The sequence below is a fragment of the Melozone crissalis genome, unplaced genomic scaffold (assembly GCF_028551555.1).
Source record: "Melozone crissalis strain CALT ecotype California unplaced genomic scaffold, PUWL_Pcris_2 ptg000013l_1, whole genome shotgun sequence".
In the NCBI taxonomy this organism is placed as follows: Eukaryota; Metazoa; Chordata; class Aves; order Passeriformes; family Passerellidae; genus Melozone; species Melozone crissalis.
In genome coordinates this window covers 49,650,048-49,677,976 of record NW_026535791.1, presented here as the reverse complement: position 1 = coordinate 49,677,976, position 27,929 = coordinate 49,650,048, and the positions used below count along the sequence as shown (strand labels likewise).

General features: G+C 42.4%; 3 protein-coding genes across 4 annotated transcripts in view; 2 read left to right on the top strand and 1 right to left on the bottom strand.

The window, feature by feature from the left end:
- Positions 1-10,098, top strand: PROZ (protein Z, vitamin K dependent plasma glycoprotein). The gene is made up of 8 exons (XM_054272019.1): positions 1-67; positions 1,632-1,795; positions 3,141-3,165; positions 6,017-6,130; positions 7,401-7,532; positions 8,789-8,874; positions 8,957-9,080; positions 9,587-10,098. The coding sequence occupies exons 1-8, from the start codon at positions 1-3 to the stop codon at positions 10,096-10,098; spliced, it is 1,224 nt and encodes a 407-aa protein (XP_054127994.1).
- Positions 10,099-10,652: 554 nt separating this feature from the next.
- PCID2 (PCI domain containing 2) lies at positions 10,653-23,094 on the bottom strand. 2 transcript variants are annotated; one of them, XM_054272027.1, is made up of 14 exons: positions 22,978-23,094; positions 21,427-21,516; positions 20,945-21,018; positions 20,188-20,253; positions 19,625-19,666; positions 19,136-19,190; positions 17,417-17,520; positions 16,707-16,782; positions 16,445-16,586; positions 15,349-15,449; positions 13,170-13,243; positions 12,882-13,007; positions 12,544-12,671; positions 10,653-11,567 (listed from the first exon to the last, which is right to left on the bottom strand). In XM_054272027.1, the coding sequence occupies exons 1-14, from the start codon at positions 23,011-23,013 to the stop codon at positions 11,461-11,463; spliced, it is 1,221 nt and encodes a 406-aa protein (XP_054128002.1). In that variant the 5' UTR covers positions 23,014-23,094; the 3' UTR covers positions 10,653-11,460. The 2 variants fall into 2 exon arrangements, with proteins under 2 accessions (XP_054128002.1, XP_054128001.1); XM_054272026.1 differs by having other exon boundaries at positions 12,548-12,671.
- A 935-nt stretch (positions 23,095-24,029) lies between these two features.
- CUL4A (cullin 4A) overlaps positions 24,030-27,929 on the top strand; it is a 34,879-nt gene continuing 30,979 nt past the window's right edge. Inside the window, exons 1-2 of the mRNA XM_054271516.1 lie at positions 24,030-24,237; positions 24,738-24,853. Coding sequence (XP_054127491.1) covers positions 24,072-24,237; positions 24,738-24,853 — 282 coding nt within the window. The 5' untranslated portion in view covers positions 24,030-24,071. The remainder of the gene's footprint in view (positions 24,238-24,737; positions 24,854-27,929) is intronic.

Below are 27,929 nucleotides of genomic sequence, written 5' to 3'. Positions count from 1 at the left end.
ATGGCAAGCTGCTCTTGGATAATGTTCTTCCTTCTCTCTGCCCTTTTCCTTCAGACAGAGCAGGCAGGTATGGCTTTCCTTTTGTTGCTCCTTTGGTTCTGATTTGTGCTGCTGCTTTTCTAAAAATCCCGGTAATTTTGTACCTTGTACAATGTTTACTTTTTAGCACAGAGTGAAATCAATGAAAACAGTCCATGCCTTATTTTCTTTAAATTTCTGCTGTTTATTTCATGCAGCTAAGTGAAAACTGCTGTAAGCTAATGGGGCAATGGCAGTTTTGGAGTACCATCATTTATGCCAGGGTAATATTTTGTCTTTCCTTACAATTTTTAGAGTGTCCCAGGTATTAAAGCGAATTTTGTTTTATATTTCTATTGCTGCTGAAATAAAAATGAGAGAGTCCTATGGAAGAGGCCAATATGCATGCTTGTTATAGCTTGAAGAAGTTTAGTTTCTGTATTAATCCTCCATGGTTTATCAAAAGTACTGAGGAGCCAGGCAAGGGAGAAAAAGATGGTGTTCTTTCAGGAAAGTCAAAACACCCTGCAGCAGAAGTTCACTGCCAGCTGTGCTGGATGTGGCAGAACCACTGCACGGCAGAAATATGTGCTGGGAGTCAGATAACATTAAAATGCAGAACAGAGTCATGAAGCTTTTCTTTTTTAATATCATGTGCAAGACAGTTGCTTATGGGATATCCTTCAAATAGATAACTAAATATCTGTACACAGTGTTGGAATAATTTTGCTATTGCTCTCACTTTTCCCAGTTCTATGATTTTTGATTACTTCAACCAGCAGTATTGGGTCCCCAAACACTGTATAAAAGAGAAAAAAACCCCTGAATATCCCCTGCCCCAACATATTTACTTTCCAAGCACAGAAGGACTGGCAAACACGTGCTGACACACATGGTCACACATTGCTTCATGGGGAAGATGAGGCTCCAGGCTGGCACCAGCTGCCCAGCTGGCAGGCAGATTTTGATGGAGGTGTCATTTGCAAAAAGGAGTTTTAAGATCTCTTAATTGGTCTCTCCTCCTCTTTACTCAAATCTGAAAGATCACAGTGTCTTCCACATGAACAGTGGCATGGGATATAGCCCTCTTAGCTATGAGCATTGCTGAGGGGTAGTTTTTATTTATTCCCCTTAAGAGAGAATTGATTGAGAACTCAGCCATGTCATGGCTTTACTTCTCAGCAAAAAAAAATTGCCATGAACTAAGACCAAAGAGCATCAGTTTGGATCCACCACCATAACTTAATACCACTAATACTCACTTCTACCAATGCATCTGAGACCCCTGTGCAGTCACAAAATGGCCTTTGCCTTTTATAATAATGTTTTCCCCCTTTCCCTGGCTGTGCCACCACACCCTGCTCTGTATGTCTTGTGCAGGAAGGGTTTCAAATTCCCCCTGCTTGGGAGCAAGTCAGGCATTCCCCAGAAGTAAAAACTCTCACCTCCTCAGGTGAATTTGGGCTAAGACAGTAGAGCTCCTTAACTATGTAAGTTTAATATGGCTGAAACCCCAAATCAACCAAAATTATTTCTCTTAAAAAAGAAGGTAGAAGTATATAAGGAAATTAATCAAAGTACTTATATTAGTGTTTTGTCATCCAATGTTCCAGTATTTATATCAGCTCATGATGCAAACAGTGTTATCAAGAGACAGAGACGTGCCAGTTCCATCCTTCTGGAGGAGGTCCTTCAAGGCAGCTTGGAAAGGGAATGCCTAGAAGAGAGATGTACACATGAAGAAGCAAGAGAAGTATTTGAAAATGATGAAATGCTTGTAAGTATTTTGTTTCCCTGCATGCACAATAAAAACTGCTGCTACGATACTTTACTTGTGAAACACAAGACTGCTCCATTTGTTTGGGTTTCTCTCCATGTGAAATCTCTGCATTTGCCATCTCAGCAGGTAGCAAGCAGGTGTCTTCCATGGTCAAAATGGAAATGAGGAGGTCAGTTCTGATATTGTTCAAGTCCTCTCCAGAAAATGATGTGCCATGCTGCTTGTATTAGTAAATCATGTGGCTGCTGACCACACACAGAAATATAGCATCAGCATCCCGTAGGGACCAGGAGGTGAAGAAGAGCACCTGGAGGGCAGCACAAAGGAATTCCAGCCACTCCAGACAGTAAACTGTGTTCATCTCAACTCAAATGCCTTTATGCAAATGCATACAGCATGGGGAATAAATGAGAGGAGTTAGGGTTGTGTGGGGCACTGGAAAAGGTTGTCCAGAGAAGCTGTGGATGCCCCATCTCTGGAAGTGTTCAAGGCCAGGCTGGATGGGCCTTTGAGCAGCCTGGTCTAGTGGAAGGTGTCCCTGCCCACAGCAGGAGATTGGAACCTGATGATTTTTAAGGTCCCTTCCAACCCAAACCATTCTGTGATTTTATGATGACAGAGGGAATCAATGCACCAGCAAGTTGTGGGTCCTATAGAGAGGAACTCACTTGGTGAGTAGCTGCAAATTCCTTTGCACCAGGGGCTCTCCAGACATGTACAGATGGATGCTGTGCCCTGTAATGGGAACCTGGATGGAGTTTTGCTTGCAGGGAAAGCAGAGGAAAGAACTGTAGGGCTGCCATGGGCAGCCCTGGTGCTTTGGGGAAGGAGGGGTGGGCAGAGGTGTGGCTTTGGGGAAAGCAGCTCCAGGGCCAGCTGCAGAACCGAGGGAGATGCAGGGCACAGGGTGGAGGTGGCCAGCAGTGGTGCCCATAGCTCTGCCCTTGCTGACCCCTCTGCCTGCAGCAGCACCTGCCAGGGCCAAGGGGGATGGGACAGGATGGGGTCCCTTCCCAGGCTGCTGCAAGCCAGAGAGAAAATAGCCAGCCAGTGTTTTCAGGGAGCTGCATTGCTAAAGGATCCAGCTGCTCCACTCTGGCCTGTGAAGTGTTTATTTTCCTGTACAACTTCTTAGGAAACAATAAAGTAAGCAGTAGGCAAAGCCCCTCCTTTCTAATGTGTATATTTGCTAGCAACACATTATAGTTGTGCAACTCTATAAACATTAAACCACTGTATATATTCTCTCATAACATGTTTTTGGGTTTAGCAAAATATTTATGACATATTACATTACTTGGGAATTAAAATCTAATTTTTTTTAATTTTTTTTTTTACCCAGAAAATGTTTTGGGATATCTACTATGGTAAGCTGGCCTCTTGATTTCTCTCCTATATGTCACATTATGAACATGATTCAGTCTGGTTTTCTAAGAATTTATTCTATGAGAAACAATCAGTGTCTATTTGTCATGTCTGTAGTAAAGCAGAAGGAAAGTTCTTGATGTGAAATAGTTTTTAAAAAGTATACAGGAAAATATACAGGAAAATATACAGGAAAGACCATTTAAATCTGCAAAAACAATAAAAGTAGAAGATGAGTAAAGGTTATCATAGTAAACAGGCTACTTCTTTTCCTGAATCTGAAACAGCCTGGGACATGAGAAAGTATGTTTTGCTGATACAATAGAGCAGCAGAGTTCTAACAGCAAAATCTCCCAAATACAGAATTAGCACTTAAACCTGGACAAGATAAATAGACATTAAAAGCTACTGAGCTGTCTACAAACTCTGCACAGTGGGATTGCATCATTCTCTGTCATGTGCCAAGGTGAGACACAAATCTGTAGAAGCTGAGGAGGGCCTGATGTAACTAAATGCCACCTCAACAGGAAGCCTGTGGCACCAGCTCGTGATGACTGTGCCCTATTCCCTCTCTTTTTTTTGTGTGCTTCATCCAAAGTTTTTCTCTTGTTTTTAACTTAGCTATTATTAATTTCTAGTCTTAGATTTAAAGAGTAAAAAAGGAGGTGGCAAAACCAGCAGTCAGTAATAATTTTCTGCTCAAGCCACTAAATTACTTAGTCCTGGGAACCACTGCATAAAAGAATCCCATCAGTGCTATAAAGGTTATGAAGAATGATGCTAAATATCTGGCATTTTATTACTTCTGTGAGGGTGGGATTAGTTTCTAATTTGAGTCATTGGATATTTGTACTAAGCATGTCATGCAGGCTTCCTCTCTAGCCTAGGATGAGAGAAGGGAAACCAGTTCAGAATGGTCCCTCAAAACAAGTTTGGCCACAGTCAGGACATATTACTGACTTCAGCCCCAGGGGTGGCTTTCTTATTGTAATTAAAAGCCTTATGTTCTGTCTCCTTCCTAAAGAACAGCAGTGTGTGTTTCCTTCTCTGTGATGTCCTCTCTAACATTTTGGGGAGTGTTGCCTTTGAAAAGTGGCTTTTTCCTCCTTGCTAAACAAACACATTTTTTCATCCTGTCTTCCAATAATCTCATTTTCTAGACCTCTGGTATCTGTGTTGCTTTCCCCTGAAAGTCCAGGGTGCAGTGGATAAATCTGCATTGTGAATAAAAGAGGAAGCATTTATTTATTTATTTGTTTTTATTTATTTATTTTAAAGGCTGAGCACTCACCTAACTGCTGGGTCACCCCCCAGCTCTGTTCTGCACTGTTTTGTCCCTTCAAGACAAAACTGATGCAGTGCAGTTTGCTGGATGTCTGCTGTCAGGGCACTTTGCCTGAGCTCACACTTGTCCCTGATCCTCTTTTATCAACAGTATAAACTTGGCCATTGACAATCTCTCTTTACACATCACTTCTCAAAAGTTTTGTGCAAGCCTTGTAGCAGTCTGCTCACTGAATGACAATGTCTTTGGAGACATTTCCATTATATCATGTTCACTGATTGCCCCTAGGTCCCCTTTTCTATAATATTATTAGATTTAAATGGTTTGAATTATTTGATCTTGAAAAATGTATGTTGTTTTTTACTTGCCACCATTTAATATTGCTGTGTGCTTACAGTTTAACCATAGCTTGCCAGTAATAACAGAAATCAGGCCAATTTCTCTATATTTCTTTTAATCTTCTCTTTCCTCCTTTAATAAAGCTAGGTGCTGGATTTATTTTCCTTCCAGCACAGATTTCAGAGGCTTGAATCCATCTAACTGCTTCAGGCTGCAGGGTAACTCCTCCCTAGCTCCAGCTCCTCAATTCTGCCTGCTCAGCTGTGCAGGTGAGATTCCCCCAATTCACCCAAAACCCCTCTCTGGAGACCTACATTGTGCTTGGATGTGCTGGTGGCATCTGGCTGCAGGTGGGTTGAAGGTGGTAACTCTTTCAGCCAGTATTTTAGTACATATACATTCAAGGACACATGTGTGCCCATAGCCTAGGCAGATCATGATTGGTGGTTTTTTCCCAGTAGCTGGCAGAGTTTTCACTTTTCCATCCCCAAAATCATGTAGGGCAGCTTGCTGACTGAATTAACCTCTCTGATGAGGTGTTAATTTTTAGAAAGGTTGGACAGCACGTCCCAGGTTAGGCTCTCCTGGCTTGCTCACTGATAGCCTATGTCTATAATAAGTAGTTGTTACTTGGCTCATGTTTTCAAACTGCTTAGGAGTCATTCCTGTGGGCAGCTTGAAGGGAAACTGGCAGCTCTGCCTGGTGCTTCAGTCACAGTGAGGACACCCTCCTGTTTCAATGCTCAGTTCAGCAGAAAGAGCAAGCTTGCTAATGTCTGAGCTGCTGCAGGATAATCGTGCAGATATAGAGAAGTTATATTTCCTCCTGTTTTGATGTTGCTTGCTGCACACTTGCTCTATAATTTCGATGCTTTTTCTATCCAGTATGTATCAGTCTTAACATGGGAGACCAAATGTGATATAAGACCAGTCTTATATCACATTTATAAAAAGGCAGGAGCTGTGACAGTCCTTTTCCCTGAATCACAGCATCCATCCTCCAGCAGGAGGCTCTGCCTGTGGGCAGCTCCCAGCCTCTCTGACAGGGGCTGCACCTCTGGAAGGAGATTTGAGCTAAAATTTCCCCTGAGGAGCAGTTCAGTGGCACTTAGCCCATTTCTTTTCAAGCTGCTCTCACAAGGCCTCTCTGAAGAGCTCATGGGCCGGGATTGGGGCTGTGTAATTTGGGATCTGTGCTGGTGCTGACTCCTCCCTCTCCGTTTCTTCAGGCGGCAGGAGGTGCTCCTCAAGCCCCTGCCAGCACAATGGTGTGTGTGAGGACAGCATCCGTGGCTACACCTGCACCTGTGCTGAGGGCTACGAGGGAGAGAACTGTGCTTTTGGTAAGGCTTGCCCCCTTCTGAGGAGCCACATCTCATCACAGGCTGTCCCCATGAAACCACACCCAGCTCTCCCATGGTACCACTTACCCATGTGTTGGGTAAAACACACAGATCTGGCAGAGCAGGGTGATGTGTGCTGCCTGCAAAACATGGAATCCTGAGGTTCCAGAGGCTGTCCCAGTGCCCTGACCCCCCCTTCTCTGGGGATGCAGCAAAAGAGCTGAAACCAAACCACCTCATGGGTACACCCCAAAGCCAGCCCTGCCACTCCCTGTGCTGCCTGGCTGCTTGTCCTGCTGTGGTCCCAGGCCTGAAGGACCAATGCTGCAGAGAAAGGGTGGCTTCCCAGGCACCCTGGTGCCTCAGAGGCCACACACCCCCACAAGATAGTCCCTGAGGACAGAAGGACTCCAGAAAAAAAACTGTTTCCAGTGCAAGTGAAAAGCATAAAGTAAAACAGATGTGTTCTGGCACAGGAAAACCCCAGGCCAGATACTACATTTTTATATCTGCCAGGTTCTACTTTCCAGCCCTGACATCAGGATTTCTGCTGGTTCAGAGGGCCCCTGGGGTGGGAGACGCCCTGGCTGCAGCAAGCCAGGGTCGCTCTGTGTATAAGGGGTGTGACTGTGACCAGCTTCTGGGGAGCACAGAAGATGACACAGCTTGGACCAGTGCTGGGAACTAGATCATCTCAGAGCCTTGGGCAGCCCTGTTATAGAAGGTTTTTTGTTACCTATGAGCTAGATCAAATAACATTTTCTTTGTGCTAAAGATTTAAGTGATTGCTTAGCTATGCAAAGTTGAGCATGTCTTGAAGTTCATACTCCCTTTCTTTTTTCCTTGTCTTCACTAGCTGATGTATGCAAAATCAAACAAGTATGCAAAATGAGAGCTACAGGTTTTTGTCAAAACCAGAAACCTTAGCTGCCTTCTTCCTCCAGTAATACTTGTTTTCATAAGGTGCAGCAGCTCCCCTTGCTGCACACACTTGGTGTTTTGTTTAAAAACCCTTGGAACCCTTTCTCAGAACTCAGAGGTGCAGTGTCTGCTGCAGGGAGCTGCAGGGGGAGCGCAGTTTGCAATGAGTCTGTGAATGCTGCAGAGACTCAGCTCCCTCCAAGTTCTGCTTAACAAGGGGAAAAAACATCCCAGTGGTAAATATTACCAGAGTCCCAGCCCACATTCACACAAAGAGAATTTAAAAAAAACCAGAGGACTCAAGCGATGAAAGGATACTCCATGTTTTTCTTCTGCTTGTTCTGTTTAGCTAAAAATGAATGTCAGCACCAAGCAAAGGTAGGATGTGATCACTTCTGCTATCCAGGAAGGGATTCCTACCGCTGTTCCTGTGCTGCAGGCTACGAGCTGGGGAAGGATAAAAAACAGTGCATTGCATTAGGTAGGTGTGGGCATGGAGGTAAGGGGGCACCTGCTCAGGGCTGGGTGGGCAGGCCAGCATATAAAAGACAGGATCAGCCTGCTTTGAGCCTAAAGCAATATTACTGGGTAGAAAAAGGAATCTAGGGAGCACCACCCAAGAAGCCAAAGTAATGGCAAAAGAAGGGCTATTTGATCAGAATGTTTAAGTAGGAATCAGCAGAGGAGACTTGCACCACCCTACACATCACTCACTGGACCAGGTTTTCCACTCCTGTGTTTGGTAAAGAGCAATTCTGCTGAACATGTTTGCTTGGAAATGAAATTCAATTGATTCCTATCAGGTGACCCATGGTCTAATAAATGAAGGGAAACGTTTGCTGCCAATTTAATTAGCTTGAAACAGTAGCCCTTTTTAGTTCTTCAGTCCCATATTAGGTGTCTCATTCAATTTCATCCCCTTACAAAGTAGGTCTACTAAAACCACAGCAGTATATTTAGACCTGTGTCTGTATTAGCACAACTGGGGCAGCCAAATAGGATTTCAGCTGTAGAGCCACACTTTTGGTGGTGACAGACTGATGTCCACACTCAGTGCACACTTCAGGTGGGCTTTACATGAAACTGGCCCAGTTCAGTCCTGTGGACTGAGCACCAGGCAGCTGTGAGAGCACCAGGCAGCTGTGTGCACCTGGGAGGTGCCCTCTGGTTTAGCTTCACCTGAACAGGATCCAGTGTGTGTTACCCAAACCCAAACCAAGTGGAAGTGTGACAAATGCAGGTAACTGGGTGATCCAATCAAAAAGCATGTGTGCTGTTTGGACCAGATGAGAAAGGCATGCATGTCCCAAAAGTGGCAGCTGTAACAAGGAAAAACCAGCATTTACCTTGTCCAGGCTGGGACACAGCTCTCAGGTATTTGACACAATGTGAATACAGGATACAAAGATGAAAAAGCAAGACATGCTAATGGTTGGCTGGAGAGGAAGCCTCATTTCATTAGTGAAATGAAGCACAGTGAAACCTGGTCACTACAAGCCTAACACAGTGACCATGTTCAGCCCATTGCTAAACTATTATGAGTACAATTGCCAAAGAAATTATTCCAATTTTCACCAGCTGAGAATTTTTCATTCTCCTTTTCCTTTGCACAAAAGCAGAATCCCAAAGTCTGGGTGGAACAGTAGGCATTTGCAGGTATTAACTATCTTGAAATGATACTGCTATCTTGAAATGATACAGCATGAAGTTTTGATTTTTTTTTAATTCATTTGTTAGATGCATGTGCATGTGGCAGACTTCAAGACAGTGATAACCTTATAAGTGAAACCAGGAAGAAAAGTGATGAGCGATTTCCTTGGCAGGTATTCCCAGCAATTCATGAAACCCATCACTTTACCCTCACATGGACAGTGCTATCTATTGGGTTTTTTTGCATTTTCTTAGGTACTGCTGCTAAACCCAGAAGGGAAAGGTTTCTGTGGAGGAGTGTTGCTAAAAAGTAACTTCGTGTTGACCACAGCAGAGTGTGCCCTTCTGCACAGCCATTTTCAAATCAGGGTTGGTTCTGGTAGGTGATCCAACATTTTTTCTTGCTGCAGCACATTTCAGTATTGACAAGCTAAATTTTAAACAAGCTTACTAAACTTCTTGCTGCATAAAAATACTGTTAAAGGAAACAAAGATGATGTTATTTCATTTAAGCACCTCAGTCGAGTCTCTGAGCTAGAACTACAGCTACCCCCCATTCCCCTTTACAGGCAAGCAGAGATAAATGCCTCTTGAGCACAGCTCAGAACTCAGCACCCAGAGATCAGCTAAACATGGTGCATTTAGCGGTGACTTGTTTCATGCCAAAATCCACGTTAGTGCTGCATATTCATGCTTACTGCTGAAATTATTCATGCTCCTACCAGCATTAAAAAGCTGCCAGTGTATTATTCCTCATTTCCCTTTACTGCAGAGGAAGAGGCCTTTAGCTGCATGTGTTTCTCAGCACGACCAGGCAGCTTGCATGCAGCTTTCAGGTCTCTGATAAACCATTCCTAAGAGCAGATGAATGTCATTGCTCCACAGGGCCTAATGGAACAAGTGGAACTGGGAAGATAATGCAGATCAGGGAGAAGCACATCCACATCCGCTACGATGAAGACACTGGTGAGAACAACATTGCATTGCTACAACTTCAAGAGCATGTTGAATGTGACAGCTCCCACCTTCCTGTGTGCACCCCTGAGAGAGACTTTGCAGAACACGTTTTAATTCCAAAACTGGCTGCTACAGTCAGTGGCTGGAGAGTGGAGGGGGATGAACTTCAAGGCGAAGAGCTGCAGGTTTCATACCTGCCTGCTGAGGACTGCAAGCAAATCCTCAACGTCAGCCTCACAAACAGGCAGTTCTGTGGGCACCTCCAGGAGGCTGTGCACAAACACCTGGCTGGAGGAAGCTTTTTGGTTACTGAGTACAAGGGCACGTGGTTTCTGACTGGTATCTTGGGATCCTGGCCACTGGAAGACACTGACTGGGAAACGCTGCTTTTCACCAACACTGCAAGGTATATGGTATGGGTTAAACAAAAAATAAAGTAAGACACAAACACAACCAACTGCCAAGCATCAAGCCCCTGCCAATCATTGCAAGGAAACATGTGGATGCAGCCAGTACTCCCATTTGACTCTACTACTATTTGCAGCAATGGAAGCTGCAACAATGACATGTATTTAACCCCAGTTTTTACAGAAAAGCCTGTTTGTCTTTCCTTCTGCTGCCACACAGTACTCTGAGTCATGATACAGTAAACCTAGTTATTGAACTAAAAACTGATTTAATTTAAAATTTCCCAGAACTGTTCATCCTAAACCTCAAAACATGTTGAGTAATTTTTCTGTGATTTCAAATGTTGCTAGTACCCTGAGGTTTGATTCAGCAAATTAATATTCTTTTTTCAAGATCCATACAAGTAAAACATAAAAGACATGGGGAATGTCAAGCTTTTAAATGTCTGTGTTGAAGTAGCATTGACATTTCAATTGACATTTTCATCACAGTAAAAAATGCTTCCCCTCATACATGGAATCTATGTTTTCCCTTATGAATGATGCCCATGTCAGTTAGAGAGTAAAATAAAACCCAACTATCAAAGACAACAAAAAATAAATGTTTTATTTGTTTTCAAAGTAATTTTAAAACCCCCAAACTAAAGTCTCAGTCTGGACAAAGTAATATTGTACCACCCCCAAACAAACCAACCAACCCCCAGGGTAGTAACACTTAAAATACTGGATCCAGTGGTAGTGTTTTCCCCAGAAGCAAAATAAAACAGAGTATGGATAATTTCGCCACATGAGTTTTTGTTCATCATAACAAAAATTAAACAAAATATGACCAGAATTAAAAAGAATCCCAAAGCCATCTGTGGGCACCTACCACTCAAACCCATATATATTACTGACACAGTAAAGCTTTTGGTGTCAAACACTTCTCTATTTTTTAGAGACAGTTTGAAGAGAGTATTTAATGCCAGCAAAATTATTGAGACTTAAAAAAAAAATGGAAACTATGTAAGAAAACACTACTTCCACTCTGAAGAATGGATTAACACAAGTAACAAAGGCTGATACTTCTCTATGAAGGATAAACACAGAAATAGTAACATGAAGTACTTTATAAAAGTTTTTAAGTAGTTGGGAAGGAATTTGGAATGCTTTGCTTTATTTCTTCACGAGATACTTTGAATGATCTAGAAAGCCTGTGGAAACAACCATTTCAAAGTCAACATTTCATTTCAATGCACTTTGTAACCCTGGCAGCCTTGGCCATTCTGAGAAAGGAGCCACAGCCAGTTCCTGGTATTTCAGTCCTGGACATGCACCAGGCCATTGCCAGTGCTCCTGGGGTCACTGGGAGCAGCTCCACTGGGCAAGCTGAGTATCTGAAGAGCACTTGCAGGGCTAAGATGCAACACTCAACAACACACTGTTGACAGTGGAGGAAATGGGTTCTGCTTGCTGACCACAAGCTTCTGATGCTGATGGGATATGTAGCCTTTGATGTGACCCTGGCAGAGGGAGAAAAAAGGCAGAGTTAGTACCTAGAGCTGGTAACACAATCCTCACAACCCAAGCAAACTCCTACAAGCTAACCATAGCAGAGCTCTTTATGCTTCCTCACCACTGCACTACTGCACCTAAATATCCATGAGGGTCCAGTTTAGGTAACTGGGTCACCCTGGAGTGCCAGCACAAGGCTGGAGCCACCACCCTGTTTGTGTGCTGTCAGTCTGAGAGCCTCCTGCCAGGGCCCCCATGGGGGGCTTACACTGCCTCCAAGAGACAGAGCTCCAAAAGAGTGTTTCTAAAGTCACTCTTGTTCACTTTAAAATGAGAATTTTAACCAATCAGCATTCAATACCTAATAAACTAAATGACATAGTACTTCCTTTTCAGCATAGTGTTGTAACAGTGAAAGAAATCTCCCAGTGACCTAGACCACATCAAGTAATGTTTCAGAAACAGAGTAGTGGCTAATTTTCTTGCTGACACTACAGTGATGCTTCACAACCTCTGATTTAATACAAATATTTAGATTTCAAGCTTTTATCCATTCATAAGCAGTTGAGATTCACTTAGAGTAAAAGACAAAATGTGGAACAGAACCAAAGAAATCTAGCTCTGTTTTTTTCTAATTTGAGAAGAGCAAGAGGCTCCTACTTCAAATGCAGAACAAATCTTTTTGGTGCCACTTGGAAGGTTTGTACTTTTAAATCAATGTTTCTGCATATATAGAAATATCAGTATTGAATTTGTAATGTGAAATTCAACTTCAATTTTAACTGATTCCTGCAAAAGAAAAAGGCAGGAACTAGAGGAAGTCCTCAGGGCAAATAAAAACATTTCACTTTGAGCAGAAGTCTCACAAAAAAAACACAAGAAAACCTGGGATTACTAATGAGTTTTTGTCATAAACTGTTATTCTCTATCTAATATATTTCACTGTCAGAAGTGTGGAAGCACCAGACAACAAGTGGTGAGCACTCACCAAATAAATGAGGTTAGCTAAAATACACTGGACTTCATCAATATCAACATCATCTACTTGCATGAACTTCAGAGCAATCAGAAAAGCATCTAGAGACAGCTGATGAGTTTTGAGCAGTAAATATCTGAAAGAAACAACAGGAAAAATGTGTTATTGAGAAATAATCACTTTAAAATTCTGTTTCTTAGAAAAATGGTCTTTCTACAATGAATTCACCTTAACAGGAAGTCAGCTCTCTCAGAGAGAACTAAGGAGCATATACAATTCTACCCCAGTCCCAGGTGAAACCATATTAAATCTGCTTTTGCAAAAATGTAGTTTTTGTTATGCTTACACTTTCTTGAAGAGATTCCTGTATGTGATGATTTTCAGCTTCTCAAGGATAAGAAAGATTCCACATCGAATAAAGAAGGTCTCATGCTTTGTTAGAGCATCATTCAGAAGGAGAAGATTTCCTTCACTGCAAGGATAAAGAAATGAAAAAGTGAGAAGGTCTCACATCAGTGCGAAAACAAAGTATCACTTGGTAGGAATATGCCTCCCCTGCCTTCCTCAATCACTCCAAAGAAACACCTTTTACTTAACACTTTTTGAACACAAAGCAGAAAAGCAAGCATCATACCTCACAGACTTCGTTACTTCAGCAAACTGCATAAGGTCATACTTTTTTAAGAGCTGAACTGTTGGCATATGGCCCTGAAAAATAAATGGTGTCCAAGTTTTCCAGGGTAAAGTTAAATACATTTTAAATAGAATCTAGTAAAAAAAAAATCTAGCTAAAAAAAACTGTTAAGAGAAAGAAAGAATTTTTAACCACTTTTTTTTTCTTGCTACAGAATAAGAAGTGAATAAAAGTATTTGCAAGACAACTCCTTCATCTCTCTCAAACAACTCCTAGCACAATCACAGTAACTACTGATTTATCATGATTTAGGGACAATTGATACTTAATATTAGGGAGCAACTATCAAACTTGTAGAATCAAGATCCTGTGACATGAGGCCTTGGCAGATTCAAATTTTATGTCACAGTTGTATCATTTAATCTACAAACAGAAGAACTGCAGGAATCCCAAGCATTTCCAAAGGAATATAAGCAGTGCCTCAGCCTTGTCAAGTGTTATCTCAGTCTGTAACAGATTTTTTTTCTTCTCTATGCCTCCAAGCAGAAATAAAAATGTTCTCTCAAAAAACAAACACCACCATCACCATGCCCCCTCCCAAAAAAAGGGAGAGAAAAGTTAAATTTAAAGAAACAAAATTAATTCTTATTGTTGGATCAGGTAAGACTGAACCATCTACAGAATCAAAAAGAAACTTTGCCTTTTATCCCCTGCACAGCAAAGATCAGAATGCACATTGACTTGGTCAGATTTTAAATTTAGTTACATCATGCTATGCTGTTGCTAACTCCTTTCCTGGACAAAGGATTAGCTGAGAGCAGAACTGAGCTGCAGGTTTACTGAGAGCTGTTAGGAACAAAAAAACCAACACACAAGCTATTTTAGTAGTTTGAAGTTAGTGTTCATCTTTGGGCTCTGTTTAAAAAAAGCAACTGTAAATACAATGACCTTTATCTAGTTTCTTTAATGCCTCTTGTACACTAAAACTGCTTTAGAAAAGCCACAGTAATTTTAGGCACTAACAGACCAACCAGTCTAAGGCACCCAGTTGGGACTGGGAGAAAGATTTAGGAAGACTGTTAATAAAGCTTTTAGGAAGACTTTTTTTCCTTTATCAACCCTACCACTGATTGATCTGAAAACAACCACTAAGAAAGTCAACAAATAAATAAGGAAAACAGAAGTTAATTACCATACCCACTATACTCCCCCTTTACCCACTTGACACAGCAAGGGATTGGAAAGGGAGCACTGAAAGGAAAAAGCAGGGAAGTCATAAACAGGTCAGGGGGAAGGTGGAAAATGGCAACTCAATAAAGGCAGGTGATAACATTCTACATGGGTAAGTTTGGGAACAGGGCCAGAACAGGAAACTCTAAAATCTAGTTCCTGCCCCCTCAGTCACAATGAATTAATACTCAGCATAATCCACTAATTCAGGGATACACAAATGTTAGCACAGCACATGGTAAAAAACAGGAACAAGAAACAGAGGTGCTTAATTCTTTTAATAGAAATATGAAATAATCAAATAGTAACAAGTCTTCACTGATTTTTCAGAACCTAAATGCTCTGCCTTATGACCCTTCTGACATGCCTTGAAAGTGAAAAGGTAGAAGGTACAAATAAAAAAGCCAAAGACAGGCTGTAGCTGTGGCAAACCCCTCTCAACAGTCCTCAGCCATCTGTTTGCACACCCTCCTTTCTTCCACCAGGTGAAAGAGGCAGACAAATTTGTTCTATTGAATCCACACCTTCCCTGGCTTTTTTGTGCAGTTCATCAGCAGAGAGGCACTCTGCTACAAGACAGAAGTCACATTGTTGAGTGCTTCTCCAAAGAATTCAAATAAACCTTCATTAAAGTAGTAAGATCAGGTTGCACCCTTAGGAAGGGTGGGAGAAAGACAGGGGGAAAGGAGGGCCAGGTTGGTTTTGCTTGGGGGTGGGGGTTTTTTTGTTTGGCTGTGTTATTTCCCCTCCTATCTCCTTTGCCATGTTGCTGTAAATGACAACTCAGCACTTTTTGCCCTCACATAACAAGGTGTGCATTTTCTGGCTCTTATAGGGGTAAAATAGCCTCTGAATTCCACTAAGGGAAAACCAAGAAAATACTGAGCATCAGTTCTACAGTCTGCATGTGTACCCCTTCCCCTTATTCAGGAAAGTAGCATCTACTCACCAACAACATTTTTACTGGTAGCAGGTAGATCAAAATCATTCTTTTATTCTTCTGGCTGGATCGGTGACAGTGCTCAAAGGCAAATGACAGATACTCCTCAGCTGCAAGCACAAATAACACAAATCAACACAAAAATGGATTAATCTGTAACCCAAACTCTGTGCTCAATGTCCATCTCTCTTGACCACATAATATTTGAAAATGTTTACAAAAGAATCACGTCAATCAAAGTACATCAAGTTGGAGATTCATACAAAATACAAAGTATTACTAGAAAAGTAAGTTCTCCTTCAGAAAGTCAAAGAAAACTTGTCAAGATCTTCATGTCAGACATTACAGTTACAAGTAATATTGGATTTTTCAGCTAATTTCAGTAATATTATTGTGGTCCTATTACAGAAGCAGAGAATCTCAGGAAGTGCTGGTAATACACTCTACTTCCTAAATTGAGATTATGTTCTTCAAGAGGTGAAAGCTGAATGCAATGCCCACATCTCCTGAGCTGCAGAAATGGGCCAGTGAGACCACACAGCATAACAGCATGAAAATCTCTCAGCAGCTTCCACTGATAGAGAGAAATGATAAGCCTGAAAGGCAGAACACAGTTTGGAGTAACAGAGCCAGCTCAGAACAGACGTTGGTCTGTTAGTGATGAAGCTGTACCCCTTAGCTCTAGAAGCATTTCTGTTAATGAAATCTATCAGAAATCAAGGAAATGCAGTTTGTACATCTTCCAAAATCAATGGAACAAGAAACTACAGTTTGCTACACTACAGTTTGCTGAAGATTTCCTATGTGGCACACAGCAACTTGAAGAGTTGAATGCTCCTCTGCAAAACTTTAACAAACCTATTCTTTTGGATGCTCACACATAATGCATAAGACTGTAGGGAGCTTCAGTGACACAAATATTTTAAAGCTGGGCATACACTACAATTAGAAGTGTGATGTAACCTCATCTCTGTTTCGAGTCAGCCTGTGGGCTTGGACCTTTCAGCGTAACTTTTCCTTTGATCAGTGCAATTCTGAGTCTCACACACACAACTCCAGCAAGATTTCATGCCAAGCAGCAAGACTTTAAACTGGCTCACAGTACCTTGCTTAAAGTCGCTGTCAAACATGGCCTTGCGTCCCACGTAGTATTTGTAGGTGACTCTCTGTGCCATGCTGTACTCATCCTTCAGATTTGAGCTGTCTATTGCTCTAATTAAGGGCTTACAGAGATGGAGCTTGTTGATCTGTTGAAAAACAAAACAGCATTTTAATCAGCATGGAGATAGATGGCATAATATAAAAACAGGGTGGGTTTAACTTAGAATATGAAATATAAAACACAGCTTACCAGACTTGAAGCCTACCTTAAAATAAATTTTAAACAGCTGATTCACAAGAAACAACATGCCCCACTTCTTGGAGTCTTCGATGCCTGCTCGACTGTCACAAGGAAAAAGAAAAATCTGCTAGTACTCAACATTGTAAGAAAAGAATGACTTTGTCCTCACAGTAAATTTATGCCATAGATATTCACTCCATAGTATTTTTAGGGTAAACAGAGGTGTAGCTCTGCTATATATTTTCTCAACATAATGAAAAGATGTCATGCAGAATATTATTCATCTGCATCAGGGTCCTCACTCCAGTCTGCAGATAACACACACAAGCACAGCAGTGGCTTATAATACCTGAGATGAAAGAAAGACCCAAAAAAACCACTTTTTCCACTTCAGAAGTGTTAAAATTGCTAACACTGGAAACCAGAGCCACCTCTTTTCCATCTAATTAATTCTAATGGAGCAAACTTCATAACCAAAGCATTAATCACCTTTCCTGAGAAACAGGGACATAATCAGCCCCTCCCAACAACCCCTGCTAGGAATGCTGAACCAGAAGTGAGGGTTCTCCCTCTGCAGTTAATAGTCAAGAGATTGAGACAATAAATGAGAAGAGACAAGCCTCAGAAGTGTTCATTTTAAGACCCATATATAAATAGGTGGGCAAATCTAAAGCAAAGTTGATGAAGTTTTTAGCAATTTTCTAGTGCAAGTGCAGCAGGGGGACCTTCACTTACGTGTCGCTGGCACAGACTCGAAAGCAGCCCATCAGCAGCTCTGCTGCCTTTTCCAACATGTCACCCACTTTGCTTTTCCCTTTCTTCACAAGCTGTTGATCTGCCTAGCAAGAAACAATATACAATTCTACATCATGGTTCACAGGGCTGCAAAGTTTAATTTTAATTTAGCATTTTATAAAGTATTATAGAAAGAGATCTGTCATGGCTGCTATCTCCCAAATCTAGAAGGCAGTCAAGCTCAAGGAACAAAAGAAAACACTCAGAGAGGCTCCTGGACATGTACTCAATGCAGAGAAGGACAATCCTTGCAAAATAGCTCTGATCACTATTACCTTTAGTATCACTCAGCTTAATGCAGCTCTGAGAAACCTAAATTCAAGTTTAACACCTGAATTGGAGCATTAACACTTCAACTCAAGTGTACAAAGACCAAGAGCCTGGAAAAAATTATGGAGTTTTAGAAATTATGAAGTTTTAGAATTGAGTCTTAGAATTTATAATTCAGTTTCTCTCCACAGCCACAAAGACTAGATGCTATTTCTAAACCATATTCAACAGTTTCCAGTAGTGACACACACTGCTGGGACCTGAGACTTCCAGAAGAAAGATAAAACATATGTTACAGCAGAAAGAAGAAAAAAAAAATAATTCAGTTGTCAACATATGGGAAAGATCCACACACTGACTAATGGAGTACTTCAACAGAAAAAATACAGCAAGTAGATATTTATTATGTGCTTTCTAAAAAGTTTTATTATTGTGCTTGCATTCTCACTAGCTGAAACATAAATAAAAGAAATGGAAATGCATCCTGCTGTAGAAGTCTTCTCTGAAACCAGATCCTCTGAATACACTAAGGTCAGAAGATAAGCTTTTAAACACTTCCAGCATGACTGATTCAACACTACCCTTTCTCATGCATCTCAGAGATATGGATTTCCCTCATTCAAACTGAGAACTGAGACTTGTTGCAGAGCAGTCACAAACACAGAAAAGACTCCCTATGCAAACATTCCACATGTGGTTTTGTGGGTAAGTGGGCACGAGATAGTGATGAGGGGAAAATACTGGATATTGTCAAACCCTAACCTCACTTGAACCCTAGCTTCAACGCTTCAGGTGAACAAAATCACAGCTCTGCCACTTACCATGGCCTAGAAGTTCTCAATAGATCCCTACACAAGCTACTTCAATTCACCAGCCTGAGAAAAATAATGTAAATTTGGGGATTATTAGCATGTCAGCAGCTGTATGGGCTCACCAAGGGCTCCAAAGAGCACCAGAAGTGGTGCACACATCTGGAAAAGAGGAGCAGAAAGTTCCCTCTTCAGATCTGGTGAATGGTTGGATCAGCTTGGTTGTCTGTGATACCTCCAATTTCCACCAAATGCCAGGGAAAACATGTAAATAGTGACCTACACCACATGCCACTCAATAAAGAAAATATTTATCCCTTCATAAGTTCTAAGCAACTGCTGGGAGTTGCATTCAGATCCTCAGAACTCCTCTAGTTCCATCTGCAAATAGGAGGTGGACAGATTGAACAACCTCACTTTTCAATACAACTGGATGAATTTAGCATGTCCACAAAATCCTAAACAATGAGTTAAAGAGAACTGAGCAAAATTAGACTGTGTAACAAACTCTCTAAAAATATTCTATAGTGGAAATACCAAACAGATAAAAGTAATGAGGCTGTTAATCAGATCTACTTACATTATTAGCAAAAATTCGAAGATCAAGGGCTACAGAATACATAATAGGTAAGGCCCTGGAAAAGAAAATCAGAGTACACTTAGTAGGTGCAAATCAAGCAATAAGTAAGACATGAGAAATAAGCAATTTTTTTTGTTAGTTGGTCATACAATTAGAAAAGGACAGTTCTTCAAGATCTCAGCATTTCAGAAACCCTACACTACAAAAATTATTTTAAAAGTCTTTTTTACAGTGGCTTTAATAAAATTCCACTTCCCTTTGAACAAATCCTTCATGAATTTACATATGGACCATTCTATGTAATCAAGCTCAGATGTTTAGATTCCACACTGAACATGAAAACTCAACCAGGCAACAAAGCCAATTAGGCTTAACTTTAGCATCACTGGGGATAAGTAAAACTAGAGGTATAATTTTAGTTTGACTCCAATGGTATTATACTAGGAAAAGATGAGGCTATTCTCTAGTAGCTTTCTACCATGTACTCACCAATTTTCTTCTTTATGTGCCTGAAATGCTCGCAGGAAAGATGTACTGCATTTAGGAAAATTTAAAAAGCCATGAAATAAAGCACAGATTTGAGAAACAGCTGTTCAGTGGTACCATATATGAGTACATGAAAGACTAGAAATCAAAACACCATCAAGAAGTTGAGGAGCTGAGTTGAAGCATGGAAGAACATGAGCAGAGCCATGCACTCCTTTGAGTGGCAGCAGCAGTAAGGAACACTGGCAGAGATAAGACAGAAGCTTCTCTATCAACATCTTCCCCTCCAGCCACGTCCAAACTGCAAGGTATCATAATGACTTGAGACTCTCCTATATCCTGGGAGAAATTAATATTCTATTTTAGAGCCAAGTAAAACATTCTTCCTTAACCCTATAGAAAGCTGGAAGAAGAATGTTTCTGGATTTCCTTGCTCAGAAACCTAAACAACTGAAGTGTATTGGGAAGCAGACCACATTCTATTAGATTTTTTAAAACCCTAAAGAGAACTTGGTCTACAAGAAGTTAATCTGAAAACAATATGCAAGATTTATGGAAAAGGATATTGGACAATAACTGTTTGGCATTTGTATGCTTCTATGAAGTCATGGTTTGCAACAGCATAAGTACACCTGTCAAAGAAAAGGTGCATTAGTGCATCAGAAAATATACATAAATGAAATACTTATTTTTCTGTCCTACCAGGCATGAAGTTTTACAGGTTATTTAAGGCACAAAGGAATATGACTAGAAGCATTCTTAAAAAACTGGCACAAGTACTTTAATAGAGCACTAAGATTGATAATTGCAGAAAACAGATGCTAGAGATGAAAAAGTATTTGTTCTAGATAAGCTAATACTTATTGACACTGCCACCAAGATTAAATTTTAAAAATTCAAGATTGTTGAAAGAGACTAGGTGCAGAAAATTATTTAGTAAAAGCCTCGCAGAATTACTTAGATATTAAGCTCTCTTAAGAGTACTTTTATTACTAAAATTCCCTTTTAAAAATATTTCTTTCCCTCACTTATTTCACTCCAAATTCTTGTGCAGCTAGTAGGCAGAGGGGAAACAGCAAGCACTGACACCAACGCTGTGCCAATGGCCATACACAGATGACAGCCAGGTACATAGAGCAAACTTTATGTGGAGAGGAGAGAGAAAGTCTTTATTTCCTGCAATTCTAGCATTATTTATAAGAGTAATAAACACCAAGTTTTCAGGTGTAAGCCCTTTAAAATAGGAAAGTGAACTTAAGGATATCCTTCCCCATCCCTGCAGTACGCCTCACAACTGACTTTACATTCTGGGCCCATCTTTACCTTAAGTGGGCTGCAAACATTTCATCATATGGTGATTCCAAAACTTGTTGGCACTTCTCCTCTGGAGATGGAAGCTAAGTGTAGAATAAATCAATAAAACATTAGAGGAACATCCAATGCACCAGAAACAGAACATCATATGCATATTTTGTCACGGCAGTTCTCACAGATTTGCCAGGGTTGGAAAGGACCTCTAGTAGGCATCTACCAGAACTTAGTTACATTAACAATCCTACCCAGTACTGGTCAGAAAGGACATTCAAAACTGTATCTGTCCATAAAAAAATTCAAAGTGGAACACAAAGAGCCAACCAGAAAACAAAAATCATATATGGTATCCTTGTAAAAAGAAAAGGGAAGCAAACCTATATGGGGATCCTACCTCAGCCTGTGAAACAGATTTCTGAGGTTTCTCTCCAATGGAAAGGAACCCACACATAGAGCTGGGAAAACTCAAAGTAAAACAAAAAACACATCCTCACCTGTAGCCTTGGATTTGCAACATGTGGATGTTTAAATGAAACTAATTCTGCACAAAATGTACCATCTCTGGTCTCAATGGCTTCTTGCACCTACCAAAGTAAACAGTGACATTAAAGAATAAAATCCAGCAACAGGCACACAATATATTTAACCAACATAACAACTACAGAAGCCACCGCCGAGTTACCACTGCTCATACATATTAATATCAAATCAAATGCAAGTTTTTAAAGGCTTAAAACTGAATAAATAATTTTGTATTTCCAATACACCTATTGTTCAAAAAGGTCTCAGGGAGAAGGTAGAGAGAACACCATTGTGTTTTTTTCCTTATTTGTAGGATGCAAGCATATGTATGTACATGGGTTTAGCACTGTAAAACAGCAGATTTGGTTAAGCTTTTTAAAGTTCCAGTTGGACTTATAGGCATCAAACACGGATGCAAAGATGCAATCTTTGAGAAATGCTTTAAAATGAAGACAGGAAGATTTAACATGTAAATATCATTCCAAAGGCAATGTCTGATATTAGATTGATATTCTATCTGTATCAAATCCTTTTGAAACCTGCTAAGATTGTAAATGTTATATTTGGTGGAAAAATGGTTTAATTCTGCTTCCGGCTAAAGAGAATTCCTTGTAAAAGCAGTCTGCTTGGGCAGGTTATTGTGACATCAAGGTGGAAATTTATTCAGTTATGGAGGTAGTTTCAGGTATTACTTCTTAAGAGTTTCCTTCCCATTGCTTGTGCTTTGTCATATTTTTGTCTCCCAATATGAAAAATAAATATTTTTGAGGTATGGAATACTCATACCAAATGGGAAAAAACCCATAGACTAAAATAGCAAGAAAACAAGGAAAAATCAACTGTTTAAACTCTTTCAGAAATTTGTGTTTAGCTTTTATTTCAGAAAAAAGAAGACGTAATTTTATGCTTGCAAGATAGTTTTTCATCTTGAATGGAGTTCAATGGAGTGTCAACCTAACAAAACGTGGACTTTCCAGGGCAGACCGCTGTCCTGGGAGACCTCAGATGTTCCACTTTTGGAGATTGAGACCCAAACAATTACTTTCTTTTTGTGCCTTAACTAACGCCAGATGAAGTAGGATGGTAAAAGCGACGAGAATACGACGGTCCAGCAAGAGCCATGCAGAGCGGGGACACAAAGGTTTGTCACTGCCAGCTCCATCCAGCTGGAACCCCTGCGGCTCCTGTCCCCCATCCATCCATCCATAGCAGCACTTGTGTCCGTATTTCTGTGCATCTCCGAGCCCGCATCCCTGAAATCCCTGAGCTGCACTTGGCCCTGGTTACACACACACAGCCCTCCTGGCCGTTCTTACCCGTAAACACCTCAGAAACCCCCACAGTTTTCAGGCACATCCCTGGCACGCAGACGGTGTGTGCCTCACGCACGCTGAATGAATACATCTCCCCGCTCATCCTACGGTGATTTATTCCTTAACCAAGGCACCACATTTACAGCAAACCCGCATACTCACACAGGGCCCACAGATTGATTAAAAAATTAATTAAAAAATCGTGCTTACTTGCTGCAGGTACTGGTTAATGGTGATGTGCGCCATTGAAGGAGCGGAGCTGAGGCGGGGGCCGCACACCGGTGTCACCGCGCGAGCCCCGGAACTCCCGCGCGCTTCCGGATCCCAGGGCGGGGGGAGCGGCCCCGAGCGTCACGTGACGGCCCCCAGCGGCCGCTGCCCCGCCCACCGCGTGTCCGGGGCGTGGCTTCACTCGGACAGCCAATGGGAGTGAGCGGTGGGCGGGGCAGAGGGCGCGCGTCAGAGGTAGACCTCGTGCGCTGGGGTGCGCCGCGCGTTTAGGGCTCGCGGCGCGGTGTGAGTGGTGTCGTTGTCGCCCTGCTGCCCCTTTACCCTCGGCTTGGACAGCGGGCGGGCTGTGCCCTCCGTATAGCAGGAGCCCAGTGACGGGGCACTCCGATTACTTCCCCGGGAGTGCTATGGAGGCTCGCCTCCCCTTTCTCCTCGCTAGCTCCGTTGCCCACCGGGAGCGCTGGCGAGGGGTCGCGGTGAACGCGGGTGGAAAAAGTTGAATTGAGCATTAAACTCCCGAGCGGGTTGTCTCCTGAAGGCGCTGCCGCCAGGGAGATGTGTGACACCAGGACACGCTCCATGTTCGTGCCCACTGGGCTCGGTTGGGTTTGGCAGGTGCCGGTGAGCAGGGCGCGGGCGGCCTCTCGGGCTGGTGGCTTTTGTGGGCGGGAAGGGGCACTTTGTTCCGGCCACCCTTCGGCGGGTACCAGCAAACAGAGCCAGGGCAAGCGGGGCACACCGAGGGGCTGCTGCCGCCGGCGGCAGGCTGCCCCAGCCCGGGAGCCATCTTGTGAGCGGGGCTGGCGCTGCCCGAGCGCCGCGGGCCGCCCGGAGTCGGGAACGGGCTCGAAGCCGGAGCCGCACCGAGCCGGCCGCCGGGGCGGGCGGAGACGGGCGGGCGGCTATCGGTGCCTCCCCCCGGCGGCACTTGGCAGCAGCCCGCGGGCAGTGGGGGCAGGCGGCTGAGTGGTGGCGGCGGCGGAGGAGGAGGGGAGCGGAGGCGGGGACCAGCCGGCCCCGGCCCGGCCCAGCCCAGCGCGTTGCCCCGGCCGGACACGGCGCCCCGGGCGGAGATGGCGGACGAGCCGCAGAAGAAGTCGCACTTGTCGGCCTTGGTGGGACACACGAACGGGCTCACCAGGCCCGCCTCGCTGACCGCCACCCGCTCCCCGGGAGGGGGAGGAGGAGGCGGAGGCGCGACCGCCTCCTCCAAGAAACTCGTGATCAAGAACTTCAGAGGTGGGTACGGGGCAGGCCGGGCCCTCTGTCCTGGCAGGTGCGCTCGGCCCGAGCTTTGTTTACTGCGGCCCCGGCCGGGCCCCGCCGCCCTATCGGCGAGGGGCGGCTGCGGCGGGGCTGATAACGCCGCCGGGCTGATAACGCCACCGGCACCGTGCCCGTGTCAGGGCTCCCGGGGACACGCGTGGGGCTCCGTGCGGCGCGGGGGCAGCGGCCGTAGGGAGCGGGCAGGAAGCCACCTTAGTGTCAGCGCTGATTAAAGCCAGGCAGGGTGGTTGCCTCGCTAAAAGTAACACGGGCGTCAAACACGGCAGCCGGGGGGTGAAGCGCGGCGTGCAAAGGCTCGGGTGGAATTAGTGACCCCTCTGAGAGTGCCAGAGTTACATGGCCAAGAGCACAGAGGCTTGGCACAACCTGATGGAGCAGCAGCGAGACAGACATTGCTGCTGCAGGCTCCCCTTGGGTGGCCGTTTTCAAACTACCTGTGTCTTACTTCACAGAAAGACCCAAATTACCAGATAATTACACTCAGGACACCTGGCAGAAACTTCATGAAGCGGTCAGAGCAATACAGAGTAGCATTTCTATTAAATACAACCTCGAAGAGCTCTACCAGGTAAGCTACGTCAGGTTTTGGTTTCGTTTTTTTGCAAGTAAACTGCTTTGGCATGCATTCAGCATAATGTATTTTGATTTCTTAAAAGCATTGCTAGATACTCTGTTTCTAGTCAGTTTTTGTTTATCAGTTCCTCCGAGAGCTACCATGATCTGGGCCTATGAAAAAGCAGTTTCTGTTGGAAGGCACAGAAAGCTATTCCTGGGCAGGGCTGAGATCTAAGTCATAGTATCTTCAAAACTCTGCCCACTCAACATGCTGAAAACAGGATGTTACTCTTAACAGGGTTATGAAGTTATATATTTTGTGGTGATTTTTGTACATACTATGGTCTCTTGTAAATAGTAATATTGAAGTATTTGATATTATTACATTATAATATTATACTTCTATACCTTTTGGGGAATTAAAAAGGAATCTTGATTGAGTAGGCAACAAACTGTCACTTTATCCACATTTCAGATTACTGCTACATTTTCATAACAATCAAGATCTTAGTTTTTCTGTTCAAGTGGTAAAAAAGCACTTCTGGAACACCAGGACTGCTGGAGCAGGGGCTGGCGAGGGTAAAAGAAATGGACTCCTGAGCCATTTCTCTGCTTTCTCCAATTATATGCGGTTTAGTTCTATGTTATTTCAGATGTATGTGCTTTGAGGTATTTAGCTGAAGTTGCAGCTTTTTAGTGTGATCATGCTATAAAAGATTACTGATGTGCTAAATTGTGCTGCATAATGTAAGTTAGTTATGAGTTTTCTGTGGGTGCAGGTGTTTGATCTGCAGGTTGATGTCCTTGCCAGACCAGGACTGCAAACATTATTATGCACACCTCAAATTTTCTAAATGTTTAGTTGAGGTGCAAAGGGGAGACTGTGAGAGAGAAGAAGGCCAGTAGTCAGTACTGGGTCCCTGTTCAAGAAGATCAGAATAGAACTGACTACTTATCTCTTTAGTTAGGGTATGTAATTTATGGGTCCAAAATGGCTGATTGTGTAAATGTATATTGACTTAAAATAATTATTCCCTTTAAATTGAAAGCTTGACTGTAATATATATATCTATTAATACTTGCAGTTTTGCACAGTTTGAATGACATAATGCATTTTATTGTTTTAAATTCAGCATTTGAAAAACCCTGTTTTTTCATGTCTAAAAAAAAAAAAAAACAAACAAAACAAAAACCAGCCCACAGATGCTTTGAGTGTTACCTAACTTGTTTTCAGAGGCTCAGAAATGAGATTATAGTAATATGGATATGAAATCACTAGGGTACATGCTTGAGTTTTGGCAGAAGAGGAGAGATTTCAGATAAACTGTGAAGGGAGAACTGTACTTCTTGCTTTTTCTCTTTGCCTGCTTATTTGTAAAAACTGTGCAAGGCTGATTGAATAGTCCTTAAGGCAGCAAATCAGGAAGATTTCTGCACAGTGGGTGGTGGTGCTCAGTGTGCCTGTGCAGGGACAGGTATTTACTGTTCTGCCAGAGGAATAAAAGATGAGGTTCAGCATCCATTGGAAACCTGATCTGTATTTACAGATCATTTTAACTGCCTGTTGGTGAGCATCGAGTCATCCGCAGGGGAAAATATCTCTGGGTCCATCAGTTCTTACTATCAGGGCTTTGTGGTGGTTTTTTGGTTTGTTTTTTTTTGAGTTTTTATCTGACATGATGGGAGGAAGTGAGAGGCCTGCTAGAGTTCAGTGCACTCAGTGGGCTGTTGTACCAGCCTACAGTTGAACCTTCTGATTTATTTATTTAATTTGGCACAGTGGCTGAGAAGAAACTGAAGAACAATGATGAGGCTGAGTGGGAAGCCTGAAGGATACTCCTTTCCAGGCATTAGAGGCAGCATGGGATCAGGCATGAGGTGCTTGGCAGAAGTGTAGTCAGTGAGCAATGGGAGGGTGGCAGCCAGTTTTTTGTGACTAAAATAGAAATGATGTCTGGGATTGGTGGTAGATTGCACAGGTTTTGATAGAAGTAGCTTATACTTGATGGGATAGAGAAAGTGGGGCAGTACAAAGAATTGCTGAATGAGGAGTGAGTGATAAAAATAATGGAAAAAAGAAAATTACCTGTGCAGCAAGGTCCTAAATAACCTGAATTGGGGCAGCGCTGCCCTTTTGGAGGACATAGAACAGGACAGTGTAGTAGCAAAGAAAAGACAGTAAAGCAATGAAGGAAAAAAGTATGAGAGTCCTGACTAGACTTAGACTTGGATGGATGGAGTGGCTATAACATTATCTGCAAGATGATTGTCTGAATACTGTTTGTTGCAAGTTATCATTTTACTGACCTTAAGACCAGATGAAAAACATAGGCACTGTTATAATTTTGTTTGTTTGCATGCTTTAATGTTGTATCAAAAATTTTATATGCATTTAAATAAAAACAGATTAGATAGGTTAGAATCCTCTGGAGCAGAAGAAAACTTTTTAGTTGTCCAAGTAACATAGTGCTTTAAATCCTTGGCAGTGTTCTGTGCAATATTGCCTCATGATATAACAGCAATTGATATTAATGTAATGATCACCAGAACATTTGGTTTTGGGCAGAATTGGCCTCCTTAGTTAACTAAGGATAAATACTCAACTAAATCCTGTGAGCTCCCAATGAATGATTTCAAGTCTTTATGTAATAGTTAATGTGGGGTTGATTGTGGGGATTTTGTTATTGTTTGGGATTTTTCTTAATTATTTTTCATGTCAGTTTACATACCTTTACATGAGTGTGTGATTCAGCAGAAATACTTGGGAAGAAATAAGTTGATAAAAAAGACAGGAAAGGAGCTATACTCACTCACCATTTAGACAGACTGGTTGAAATGTCTAACTTAAAGTTACAAAGAAATTAAAATATTTGGTATGGTTGTGTTCCTGCCCCACAAAAGCACTTGTGTGCATACTGAAGGATGCACAAAATGGACCTTCTGGAGGAGTTCTACTGCTGAGCAGTACTGAAGGAGGCAGAATTCTGATAGTGTTTAACAGCACATCTGAAATATGACCCAAATTGTGATGGTGGATCTTGTTTGTGACACAAAATCTAGCAGAATAAGAGGGGACCAAAATCAGGAAG

What these genes read in the sequence shown, in the direction of transcription:
- PROZ (XM_054272019.1), top strand. Translation starts at nt 1, where the DNA reads ATGGCAAGCTGCTCTTGGATAATGTTCTTCCTTCTCTCTGCCCTTTTC. An exon ending in AAAACAGTGCATTGCATTAG is followed by an intron (nt 7,533 to 8,788) that starts GTAGGTGTGGGC and finishes TTCATTTGTTAG; the next exon opens with ATGCATGTGCATGTGGCAGA. An exon ending in ATGAGCGATTTCCTTGGCAG is followed by an intron (nt 8,875 to 8,956) that starts GTATTCCCAGCA and finishes GCATTTTCTTAG; the next exon opens with GTACTGCTGCTAAACCCAGA.
- PCID2 (XM_054272027.1), bottom strand. Translation starts at nt 23,013, where the DNA reads ATGGCGCACATCACCATTAACCAGTACCTGCAGCAA. An exon ending in CGAGTCTGTGCCAGCGACAC is followed by an intron (nt 16,783 to 17,416) that starts GTAAGTGAAGGT and finishes TCCTTGTGACAG; the next exon opens with TCGAGCAGGCATCGAAGACT. An exon ending in AGGAATCTCTTCAAGAAAGT is followed by an intron (nt 12,672 to 12,881) that starts GTAAGCATAACA and finishes TGTTTCTTTCAG; the next exon opens with ATATTTACTGCTCAAAACTC.